General features: G+C 55.3%; 2 protein-coding genes across 4 annotated transcripts; one reads left to right on the top strand and one right to left on the bottom strand.

The window, feature by feature from the left end:
• Positions 1-961: 961 nt before the first annotated feature.
• On the bottom strand, positions 962-7,582 carry ABHD14A (abhydrolase domain containing 14A). Of its 3 annotated transcripts, none has more exons than XM_053897829.1 (5): positions 7,102-7,582; positions 3,174-3,385; positions 2,882-2,997; positions 1,521-1,603; positions 962-1,314 (listed from the first exon to the last, which is right to left on the bottom strand). In XM_053897829.1, exons 1-5 carry the CDS (start codon positions 7,309-7,311, stop codon positions 1,132-1,134), a joined length of 804 nt encoding a protein of 267 aa, XP_053753804.1. In that variant the 5' UTR covers positions 7,312-7,582; the 3' UTR covers positions 962-1,131. The 3 variants fall into 3 exon arrangements, with proteins under 3 accessions (XP_053753804.1, XP_053753803.1, XP_019272589.1); XM_053897828.1 differs by having other exon boundaries at positions 1,521-1,756; positions 7,102-7,574; XM_019417044.2 differs by lacking the exon at positions 7,102-7,582 and adding an exon at positions 5,710-5,864 and having other exon boundaries at positions 1,521-1,756.
• Positions 6,843-11,020, top strand: ABHD14B (abhydrolase domain containing 14B). The gene is made up of 4 exons (XM_019417060.2): positions 6,843-6,960; positions 7,872-8,107; positions 9,306-9,547; positions 9,932-11,020. Exons 2-4 carry the CDS (start codon positions 7,897-7,899, stop codon positions 10,109-10,111), a joined length of 633 nt encoding a protein of 210 aa, XP_019272605.1. The 5' UTR covers positions 6,843-6,960; positions 7,872-7,896; the 3' UTR covers positions 10,112-11,020.
• Positions 11,021-11,137: the final 117 nt, after the last annotated feature.

Here is an 11,137-nt window from a genome sequence, read left to right as displayed (position 1 = left end):
GTGCGAATGTGCAGCTGTGTGGGCAAATCTAACAGTGTGCATCAGTGTGTGTGACCGTGTGTGTGACAATACGAGTGTGAGGTGGTGGTTGGGTGTGGTAGCATCTGTGTGACAGAGAATGTCATGGTGGGAGGATGAAACAGAGGCTGCGTGACAGCGGGAGAGGTGGGGAAACTGCACAAAAGCATACATGTGACATACTGTTGGCTGACCCTGTGCCAGGCTTCCTGGCTCTTCTGCAGCCACCGGAGAGGGAGGATAAAGAGGCACAGGTGTCGTACTGGCCACCCCCAGACTGCACACAGTTGTAGCTGCCCACTTGTGCCCCCAGTTGGCCTTTGTACCCTTAGGCAGTTCTGAAGTCAGCTTGGGGAGGGGCAGGGTTGAAGACTTCAGCCTCCTGGCTCAGAGGAGGCAGGCCAGGAGGGTAGGGTAGGGGTCCATCCCAACGCTCCCAGGGTTTCAGTCTGGTCTGCTTACATACCCAGGAGCAAGCAGTCTTGGTAGTTCACCACCAATGCTATGTTAATTGTTAAACCACATTCCCCACCTCCAGCCCTACACATCCTGCTCCCTTAGGCCATAGGTCCTGCATTCCTGACTCACTCAGTTCAACTGCCAGATCCTGGATTTCCCACCAATCCCAGTGGGCACGCAGCAGTAATACCCCCTCGCCCTGACCCCCTCCAGCTCCGTGTGGCCAAGTACCTCACTTACCCAGACTGATTCAATCCTAAAAACAAATTTTGAGTTAGGTATTAACATCATGCCCATTTTACAGATGAGGAAATTGAGTCACAGAGTGGTAAGGGCAGCCAGCTAGGAAGTAGCCCATGTTCTTAGTCTTCCCAGGCTGCTGAAACCTCCCTCCAGCTCCCAGCCCCAAAGCAGTTCCAGACTTGCCTCCCACTCCCACCCCACCTGCTGTAATACCAGGAAACAGGACCTGTCACTCCCCAGGCATGACAAAAATGCTCTTTTTTATTGTGCCTGTGAGATGAAATGAGAGGTCCTGACTGGGTCTGGCCCTCTGACCTCCACCCTCCAATCCCAGGGGCTGCCTCCCTGGTGAGGTGCTGGTCCAGACTCTCCAAGCTCAGGCCAGGCCTCGGGCCTGGCCAGTGGGTGACCTCAAGGCAGGTGGTCAAGGAAGGCAAGGAGGACAAGGTGGAAGTCTTGAGGCTTGTGGAGGTAGCAGGCGTGGCCTGCATCACGCAGCTTCACCACGGAGTGGTTGGGCAGGTGACGGAGCTGCCGCAGTGACTCCCGAGCCAGGATGCGGTCCAGCTCCCCATACAGGATGAGAGTCGGGGTCTGCAGGGCAAGGCAAGGGCTTGTGATCCTGGAGCCTGATGGGAACTGACCCTCTAGCCACCTCCTTAGGAAATCTTTCCCAAACACCCCATCTCTTTCTATCCAGATGAGGCCGTGTGTCCTCCAAGTGAGACCTGAGTCCTTTCCTGCCATGACTCAAGCCAGGGATAGCAAGCCAGGACCTTTGGAAACCCTCCTCCTAGTACCTTCACGGCCCAGAATTGTTCCTGGGTGTAATTCTGGGTGGAGGCGGGTGCGATGGGCACGAATCCACGCAGCTGGTGGTGGCCTTGGATCAAAAAGGGCAGGGCATAACGGCCACTCAGAGAGGGGCTCACCAACACGGCATTCCGCACCTCCAGGTCTCGAAGCACTCGCTCCAGCAGCTCTGCCCGCCCTGCCTCTGTGCTTGCCTCCTTGGAAGGTGCTGAGTTCCCAAAACCTGGGAACAGCAGGAGGCACCAGCTGAGGGAGGCTGGAAAGGAACTCAGGACTTCCTGCCCACCACAGTGGGGGAAAGAGCAGTGGTGCGTGGCAATGCTAGCCCAAACTTCCCAGAAGCTACTTTTTATAATGTGATAGGTCTGCTAGAAAAGCATTTTTAATTCATTACATTGGCAAAACCAAGAAGATTGATAATACGCAGTGTTGGGAAAGATGAGGAGAAATGGGCACATTCATAAATGACGGATGGGAGGATAAATCCATATAGCATTTTTGGAAGGTAAGGTAGTATTTGTCAAAATTTTTTTAAATGCGTATCTTTTGACCCATCAATGTCCTTGGTAGCTACCCTACAGAAATTATTGCCTCTGTGCTCAGAGACATGTCCAAAGTTGCTTCAGCTTCATTTCTCAAGCATTTCAATTTACACTGAAAACTCTAAATCAACCTACATATCCACCAGTAGAGGAATGGGCAGATAAAATGTGTCCATGCCTCCAATGGCACATAGTACACATACAGATGACTGGCATGCCCTATGAGACATGGTACCGGAGGAGAAAACCAAACTGTGGATAGATTTGCTAAGCAGACAGGACACCAGTCACGGTCCTAACCTCACCACACAATCCTGCAGCACCACATTTTTCTATATATGGAAACGCCCAAAGGGAGTCAGGCACCCCCAAACTGCTGGGAGAGAAATGTGGCATGGGTCTCTGAGGGCATCACTCTTGTTGGATTTTTTAAAGACAAGAATAATAGCATAAACCATTTGCATAACTAAAAAAACCAAAAAGCTACCTAGTTTGTCATAAAAGTACAGTGAGGTCTCTCCATGCAATGGCTTGTAAAGCGAGTCATGTTTCTATTTGCTCTGTGACATGCAACAATCCACATTCTAGTTTTCAAGGTAGAGAATAAAAACACAGGCCCTTTAGTATGGCCATCTTGTCTTGCGACCTGCCACCGTTTGTCCAGACACTGGGATCCAAATGCCAACCCCCCCCTCAAGCCATACCGTAAGGCTTTTCTACCCCCCCGACTCCCCACTCTGGGAAACTGCCCCCTTGTACCTGCTGGATGTTGTCGCTTCCCTAGACCCCGGAGTGGTGGCTCTCACCTGGGAGGTCAAGGGCCACGGCCCGGTAGCCCCTCTGCGCCAGCAGCTGCAGTGTGCCCAGCTGCTCCCACGTGTGGGAGTTAAAGGCCTTTCCATGGAGCAGCACCACCTCCACCCTGTGGGCACACAGGGGAGTGTGTGTCCTAGGGGTCTGAGAGTGGCCCGCCATTCTTTCTTTTAGGCTTCTCCCACTGCCCTCCCAGGCCCTGAGCACCCTGAGTTGAGCTGGCGTCCCACACAGGGACTCCCCTTGGACCTAGTCCTTCCACTGTACCCTGGGGTCAGCACCCACCTGCGTGCCCGGTGGAGTGGGAGCACCTCGCGGTAAAAGATGGGGGAGTTGCCAGGGGTGAGACCAGCCAGGATTGTGACATTGGGGCCTCCCCAGAGCCAGGAGGTCTGCTCAGGGGGGCCTGGCAGCCCCACGTACAGTAGAAGCATGAGCAGCAGGCCCAGGCCCAGCAGGGCTACCTGGGACCGGCTCATGGAGGTCTGTACCACAGTCTGGAGGAGAGGAGAGGAAGAAGAGGCTGACGCTGCGCCTCCACCAGGCCCCCGGGACCCCATCCCCAAACCCCACCCAGAAGCCCCCAGCAGAGGAAGAGCTCAGCCCTTGCCCTTTCTCCTGCTCTGGGCAGGGATCTGACAATCATACTCAACTCCTCCACATGCTGGCGCAAGGGCTCAGATACCCTGCAGTGTGAGAAGGGGCATCTGAGATGTCTCCCGATACACAGCATGCTCAGTGACCATCACCACTGTGCCAGCTGAAACCACTTCCATTCATCGGGTGCTGATGACAACCAGATCCTGTGTTTGGCCCTTCACATGCAAGGGCTCATGAATCCACACAAGAACGAACACTGGGGAGCAGATATGATTATGGTTCTCTTGCAGATGAGGAAACAGGCCCAGAGAGGTAAATTCTCTTGCCCAAAATGCAGAGTAGCAAGTAGGGGAGCTGGGATTTGAATCCGGGGCTGGGCTGCTAACCACCAAGCCACACTCGTTTGCCAAGGAAGAAACCATGGGGCTGAGAGGTGAGGGATGAACTGGAGCCTTGCTGGTGGACAGAGTAGTGAGAGTCATCAAAAGTGAAGGACTATGTGTAAAGCTACATCCCACTGACAGCATGTTTGAAATGGTCCTTTTTTTTCCTTTTTAATCACATTGCATAGAATAGTGCTTAAATCAGAATGTGTTTTTTTGCAGTTGATGGGAATATTTAACACTCTACCTCAGCTGATATTAAGTGGGAGGAGGGCTCCTGGAGAATATCTGGGATGGGGGAAGTGCTGAGGCATGAGGGGTATGGGGCAAGGGAGGAGCATGGTACACCTAGAAATGGAAAAGGCGGCATGGAGGTTGGAGAGATGAATGCTTCCCCGACCCCAGCTTCAGGACCTCAGTCTGAGTCCTCTGACTATCCAGAGCACAGACTCCAGGACCCAGGACCCAGACAGAACAGTTAGCCCTGGCTTCAAGACTCTGTTTGCCACTTCCTGGCTGTGTGTCTTCAGTCTGTCAGTAAAATGGGGGGAAAGGATAACCTTGCATCAGCCCTTTCAAATTTCCTGTGATATTTCAATAAGACAGTGGACCTGATCCAGGGATGTTCTGTCACCATTTCTTGGGCCTAGGATGAGTATACCTGCCTTATTCCGATTGCAGCGAACACATCTTTATTGAGTGCCAACTGGGTGCTGGCCCTCGCTAGGAGCTGGAAACCCATCTTGAGCCCCACCCTCCTCTCCTGGGAGCTTTGGGGATATTTCCCAAGCCCCCACCTCCAGGCTCCCAGTCCCGTGGTGGGTGGGCAGTGGCAGCCCCTCTGGTGCTGACGGAGAGCCAGGAGCTGAGGAGAGGAAGAGGGCGCTCCTCTCTTCCTTCTGACCACAAAGAGCAACCTCCCACTTGGCATTAGCCTATGTTCCCACCAGTGGGAGAATCTGTGCTGTACCTTTCCCTGCAGGCGCCCAGCACCTTACCCTTTGGGGGTAGGGAGAGTCAGGACTTTGGCCGTTGCCTTGGCAACCCAGGCAGCTAGTGCACTAGACCATGATAGTGGACAGCTAGCAAGCAACTGGCTGCAGGCAACTACAGATACGGTGTGTGGGGACGGGGAAGCTTTACTCAAGTTAGGTCCTTGACATACGTGTCAACAATGACACACAGGTGTACACATGTGCGCACAAACATCGAGTCCTGCTCCCACATGCTTTTCTTTTGCACAAGCTATTCCCCGCACGTACAGGCAGACATGCCTGGCCTGTGAACAATTGATCCCTTGAAATACATACCCTCAAAATCAGGCATACAGTCAGCCATCAGGAAGGCAGGTGGACATACAGACACACGCTTTCAAAACCATGCAGACCCTCACATTTCCAGCACACAGTCATTCACACAATCCTAAAACTCATTCACACAATCCTAAAACTGCACATGCATACAAGAAACACACATGCATATGACAGACATACCCTCAGAAATACACTCACAGGGAGATACACACACTCAAAATCACATGTACGCAGAAATGCACACAGTTGACATACACAAACACAAGCGGACAGACTGATCCCCAACCCTCCGCTATGTATGCATGTAGAAACAGACACACACATCGACACACACGTACATTCAGACCCCTAAGAACACACGCACACAAGCGCGTGCGTGCACACACAACACACCAACACACACACTCACTGCCCCAGCTCCTGCCACTCCCGCAGGACTCTGCCCGAGGACTCTGGGGGCAACGGGTGGAGCCAGGATGGCCCGTCCCGGGCACCCTGCTGGCTTCACTCCCCGGGGACACTCACCCGACCGACCGGGATGACCGGGCCGGACACCCCAGAGCGGGCCCCGCCCACGCGGAACCAGCAGCCAAACAGCGCCGCAACCATTGCGCTGCCTCGGCGGCTCCGCAGGCTGCTGCTGGCACTAGTCGGCGGAAAGCGTGGCCAAGGAGGCGCGCTTGCGCAGTCCGCAGTCGCAGCACCTCCCCCCACCCCTGCCTCCTGCCCCACCCCCGCCTCCCAACCCAGATGGAGGGGGAGTCCAGGCGGCGCCTGAAAGCACACAGGCCTCGTCCCCGTCCCGTCCAGATTTTCCGGATTGCTTCCATCCCGAGGGCCAGGGGAGAGCCACCAGCTTCTTCCACCAGACCATCTCTATCGTGGGTCAGTCCCTGGTCTGCACAACGGGGTTAAGGATAAGGGTTGTCTTAAGGACCACAAAGGACCGGTCAGGCCTTAGCTCAGTGTCTGGCGAGGAGTCCCTTGCCTTGTAAATGTCAGATATTATTGTTACTTGGTAGCTCCAGGTCTCAGCCCAACTGCTTCCCCAACCCCTACGGATACACATGCTCACGCGCTTGGTCACAGCCCAGGGCAGCCGCTCGCTCCTTCACGGCTCTTTATAGCACCCATCCTGGTGGGCAATGTGTGACCAACGTGTGGTCTGCCCCGGGCTCAGGACAGGTCCCAGGCTTGGCGGCCAGGCCTGGCACAGGGAAGCGGCGCTGAGCATGCAGGACTCACTCTGTTATCGACACCCTGCTAAAAAGGCAACATCACACCCATTCTACAGGCCAGGAGGCTCAGCGACGATAGGTAAATGACCAACGCCACCTGGCTGGACTTTGTCAGTACCTCGCACTCAAAGCTGTCGGGTTTCACTGCATGTCAGGCGCACAACTCTGGGCCTGGGCAGTCAAGGCCCCAGGGATGAGTGGGTTGGGGACAAGGCGGGGAGGAGCAGCAGGGATGAGACTCCATGAACCTCAAGCCGCACCATGTGCATCTGGGGCAGGTTGCTGGGAGCCGCACCTAGCCGGGTACTTGGAACACATGGGGCCGAGGGGCTCTGGGAAACTGAGGCCGCTGCGACAAGAAAGATAGGTCTAACGGCACCGACAGGCCTGCGACGTCTTGTGGCCACAAGAGGGCGCCCCGTAGCACGGCCTGGTCCCCGCCCTCGGCCAGGCCAATTCCCGGTTTCCCTGCCCCGGGCCTCAGTCGCAGCCAGCACTCGCCTGCTTCTTGTCTGCGCGAGCCTACGCAGCTCCTCAGGTACCGGCCCTGCACCCCCGACCCTCTCTTCCGCTATCCAGTGAGGGCCCACCCCTACTACCCCAAGTTCTTCCCCTTCCCCTTCTCGGCTCCCCAGGTTCCCTCCTCGGGTCTGCCCCCACCCTTCCGCGTGCGCCTTACCGGGCCCTGCGAGCCAGAACCGAGGTCCGCGGAGGGGACAGAGAGAGCCGCTGCAGCGCCGTTGACCGTGCCCCCTGACCACGGCGTCAGAGCGTTGGCCCCCAGCGGGAAGCGCGCTGGGCACTCCTCGTCCCTTGCAGGCCGGAACTCCAATGCCTTTCCCGGCTCTGCTCCAGCTTCCGCCTCCGGAAAATGGGTTTTTAACTCCATCCCCGACCCCCTCTGGCCTGTGGTGCCAACCTACAGCCTGTAACAGTGCCTTGAAGAGGAAGAGGTCGATAAGCAAAACAGCACCTTACTGTTGATTGAGCACTTACTATGCTCCCTATGTGTTAGGAACGATGTCCAGCGTTTTACATGCCTGAGCTCATTTAATCTCATCACCTACCTATGAGCTGAACACTATTGTATTATCCCTATTTGTAGAAAAGTATAATAACAGTGAGGACAATAATTGTAATGGGAGCCCCATGTATTGCGTTCTAAGGGCAGGCACCCTCATCTGTCAATTCTTTTTTTTTTCTTAACTCATTAATTCTTGAGGTAGGCTTTATTGTTCCTTATTTCAGAAGAGGAAATTGAGGCCCAGGGCCACACAATTGAGTGGGAGAGGCATAAAAACACTATGTCTTCCTCCCCCCCAAAGCATGTTCCTAGAGTTCTGGTAGCTTCCTGGAGGCCTTCTTGCTGCTTCTTGAGGGACCCCTTCTCTCTCTGTGGTAGCCTGGGCAGGGTGTTTTGTGGCTCATCAGTCTGGCCTTGAACCACAGGTGCTTCACCAGTGCAGCAGCCAGTATGGCGGGTGTGGAGCAGCACGAGGGCACCATCCAGGTGCAGGGCCAGAGCCTCTTCTTCCGAGAAGCTCGGCCAGGCGGTGGACAGGCTGCCTGCTTCTCAGTTCTGCTGTTGCATGGTATCCGCTTCTCCTCTGAGACCTGGCAGAACCTGGGCACACTGCACAGTCTGGCTCAGGCTGGCTACCGGGCTGTGGCCATCGACCTGCCAGGTATTTCTGGGGCGGGCTCCTGGACAGGGGTTGTGGGGGCCTCACTGGGGGCTGGGGGACTTGGGAGGACCTGGCCAGGCTGGGCCCCAAGCTCCACAGGGCACGATGTACACTGTGGGGCCTTCCACTGTCTCTAGTCTCCATCCGGATGTGGTCTGGACACTGTCCAGATCCTTCTAACTGTGTTGTCCTGGGGCAGTGTCTCAGTATCTCTGAGCCTCTGTTTCCTCATGTATAACGGGAGATATATTCATTTTGAGGGTTGGCTCTAGTGAGAATGGACTGAGGTTATGTGAATAGTGGCCAGTACCTGACACCCAGTAATCGGTGCTCAGCCAATTGGAAGTAAAATCTTTTGGTGGAGCGATAACCATAGGGTCTGTTGGAAGTCCTGCCTAGTAAGACTGAATCTTCTGACACATTTGGGGGTGGGGCAGACCCTGGAGGGTGTCTAAGCCATGTACAAAGCCCTAAACTGAGTTCTGGAGTAGGCAGGGACAGCCCCAGACTGGCAGTCATAACCTAGACATGGTGCCATGTGAAGGGGCAGCATAGCTGACCTGTTCCCCTCACAGGCATGGCTGCCATGTTTTCAGTGCCCAGGTGTGGGCCTCTAGGCCCAGATGGAATTGGTTCAGACAGTGGGTTGGGCTGATCTTCCAGGTGAAGGTCTTGAGCTAATCTTTGTGGGAAAGGTACGACTAATTGGAGGGGAGGTCCATGTGCAGAGCCAGCTCCTCAGTCACTGTCCGTTCTGCCAGCCCTGGGATGGGTGTCTCTTAACCAGTTAACTCACTTAATTTTCACAACAATCTGAAACGACAGATACTTTTGTTCTCTCCTTTAACACACGGGGAAACTGAGCAGCCGAGAGAGGGTTGAGGAGGCTTTCCCAAGGTCACATAGATAGTAAGTGGAAGACTGAGACTTGGACCCAGCTGGGTTGGACTTCAGAGCCTGATCCTTTCCAGGACCACTCTACTGCTGGGAGAGATGGGCACAGATATCGAGGGAAATGCCTCATGCTTGCCACAGATAATGGTAGATCTAGGCTGCTGTAGGAATAAGCTTGGGTACGCTGTGTGCTGCAGGAACCTGGCTCAGAAAGATCCACCTAGGAGGACTTCCTGGAGGAAGGGACTGTCTCTTCCACTTCCCGATTCATGCCTTTGTCTTTCTCACACCTGAATCCCTGCAGGTCTGGGGCGCTCCAAGGAAGCAGCAGCCCCTGCCCCTATTGGAGAGCTGGTCCCCAGCAGCTTCCTGGCAGCTGTGGTAGATGCCTTGGACCTGGGTCCCCCAGTTGTGATCAGCCCGTCGTTGAGTGGCATGTACTCCCTGCCCTTCCTGACGGCCCCTGGCTCCCAGCTCCGGGGCTACGTGCCAGTGGCCCCTATCTGCACTGACAAAATCAATGCTTCCGACTATGCCAGTGTGAAGGTACCCCTGTGTGGGAGGCTGAGATGCCCCTGCCACGAGCAAGGAAGGGTCCATCCTGGGGCCTTTCCTTACCTGGGGGCAGGGTAACCAAGGGGTGTCTTCTGGGAGGAGCTACATGACCAAACTCCACCCTTTTGGTTTACTTAGCAGATTACCGTGCCTTGGCCTGTGTTAATCTGTATGCTGGGGCAGACAACATCCATGCCTCTATCCGCCTGGAGCTGGGGCTTCTTCTACCACCCACTGGGCCAGCTTGTCTCTCCCCCTTATTTGGGGTGACCCCAGGGAGAGACTGAAGTGATTGTGGGGCTAGAGCTGACTTCTAGGAGGCTGGGGCCGGTGTGTCAGGTCCCTGTTTACTCTGTCTCCCTTTCCTTTCTCTAGACCTCAACACTTATTGTATATGGAGACCAGGACCCCATGGGTCTGACCAGCTTTGAGCACCTGAAGCATCTGCCCAACCACCGTGTGTTGGTCATGGAGGGGGCAGGGCACCCCTGTTACCTTGACAAACCTGGGGAGTGGCACACAGGGCTGCTGGATTTCCTGCAGGGGCTAGCATGAAACCCAGCCCTGCTGATGGGGGTGGCTGCTGGTCTGCCTTGGGCTCTGTCTCCTTCCTCCTGCCATGGGTCCCTGCGCATCATGTACATGCAACAGGTGTGTCTCTATCTGGTTTCTTGTCTTTGGGGTCTATCTTTTCCTCTTCCTCTTTCTCTTGCAGTGACAGACTTTGGAGGTGAAATCAAGAAGGAAAGCCCCAGGAATCAAGAGACATAATCTGGTGGAGGGTAATCCATTAGATGGGCTTCTCCTATAGGCTTTCCTGTTTGCTTGCACCCCTTTTTCTGCCCTGTTCAGCCTCCCCATCCTGCCTCCAGCTTCTCTCTTTGGCTGTCCTGTGGGGCACTCACATCCCCTACCCCTGCCTCTTAGACCACACATACATCCAGATACATCCATGACCACATGCATGATTACACATTTAGAGCCATCTATATTCCCAGATATGACCCTTCACCTGGGAGCAACTGCATAGGTACAGGCAACTCTGGGCTGACATGCACATTGTCACCTGCAGCTTTGCCCTGCATGCACTCACACACATGCATTCTTGTGCCTCCACACATGCCCCCTCCCAACCATGCAGCACCCACTGTCCAGGAAGGTGGGGACCCAATAGGCCAGCCCTAGCAGGAGGCCCTCTGCCAAGCTTAGGGGTAGCCAGCCCTGAACTTCATTCACCCACAGGTTGCAGCAGGCCCCCGACCAGAACTGCCCCCCAAAAGGTGACATCTTTTCGACCCTCAGATCTCCCTGCCCTCCCCTCCTCTCTTTCTGGGTGCTCCACACCTCCCCAGGTTATTAGGCCTGCATCTGCTCAGCCAAGCTTGTTTCCTGCTCTGAGGTTTGGGGGTTGGGGAGACGGAGAGTGGAGAGTGGAGGTCGGTGAAATAAAGTGATGCAATTAGACCCCGCAGGCTTTCGCTGTCTCCAGAGCGCCGCCCCTCCCCCGTCCCTGGGGACAGCCACTGTGGGCCCCTCCCCCACCCTGGCGGGACCAGATGGTCCCCCTGCCCTTTGTCCACC

Source organism: Panthera pardus, unplaced genomic scaffold (genome assembly GCF_024362965.1).
Source record: "Panthera pardus isolate Hobbes unplaced genomic scaffold, ASM2436296v1 HiC_scaffold_8, whole genome shotgun sequence".
Lineage (NCBI taxonomy): Eukaryota > Metazoa > Chordata > Mammalia > Carnivora > Felidae > Panthera > Panthera pardus.
Note: the sequence above shows the minus strand (reverse complement) of the source record. Positions and strands in the feature narration are given on the sequence as shown.

Bases quoted from the DNA above. Each gene is read 5' to 3' on its own strand.
- ABHD14A (XM_053897828.1), bottom strand. From the start codon at position 7,311: ATGGAGTTAAAAACCCATTTTCCGGAGGCGGAAGCTGGAGCAGAGCCG. The intron at 2,998-3,173 runs GTGGGTGCTGAC...GTGTGCCCACAG, and splicing joins CCACTCCACCGGGCACGCAG to GGTGGAGGTGGTGCTGCTCC. The intron at 1,315-1,520 runs GTACTAGGAGGA...CTTGCCCTGCAG, and splicing joins AACAATTCTGGGCCGTGAAG to ACCCCGACTCTCATCCTGTA.
- ABHD14B (XM_019417060.2), top strand. From the start codon at position 7,897: ATGGCGGGTGTGGAGCAGCACGAGGGCACCATCCAGGTGCAGGGCCAG. The intron at 8,108-9,305 runs GTATTTCTGGGG...GAATCCCTGCAG, and splicing joins TGTGGCCATCGACCTGCCAG to GTCTGGGGCGCTCCAAGGAA. The intron at 9,548-9,931 runs GTACCCCTGTGT...TCCTTTCTCTAG, and splicing joins CCGACTATGCCAGTGTGAAG to ACCTCAACACTTATTGTATA.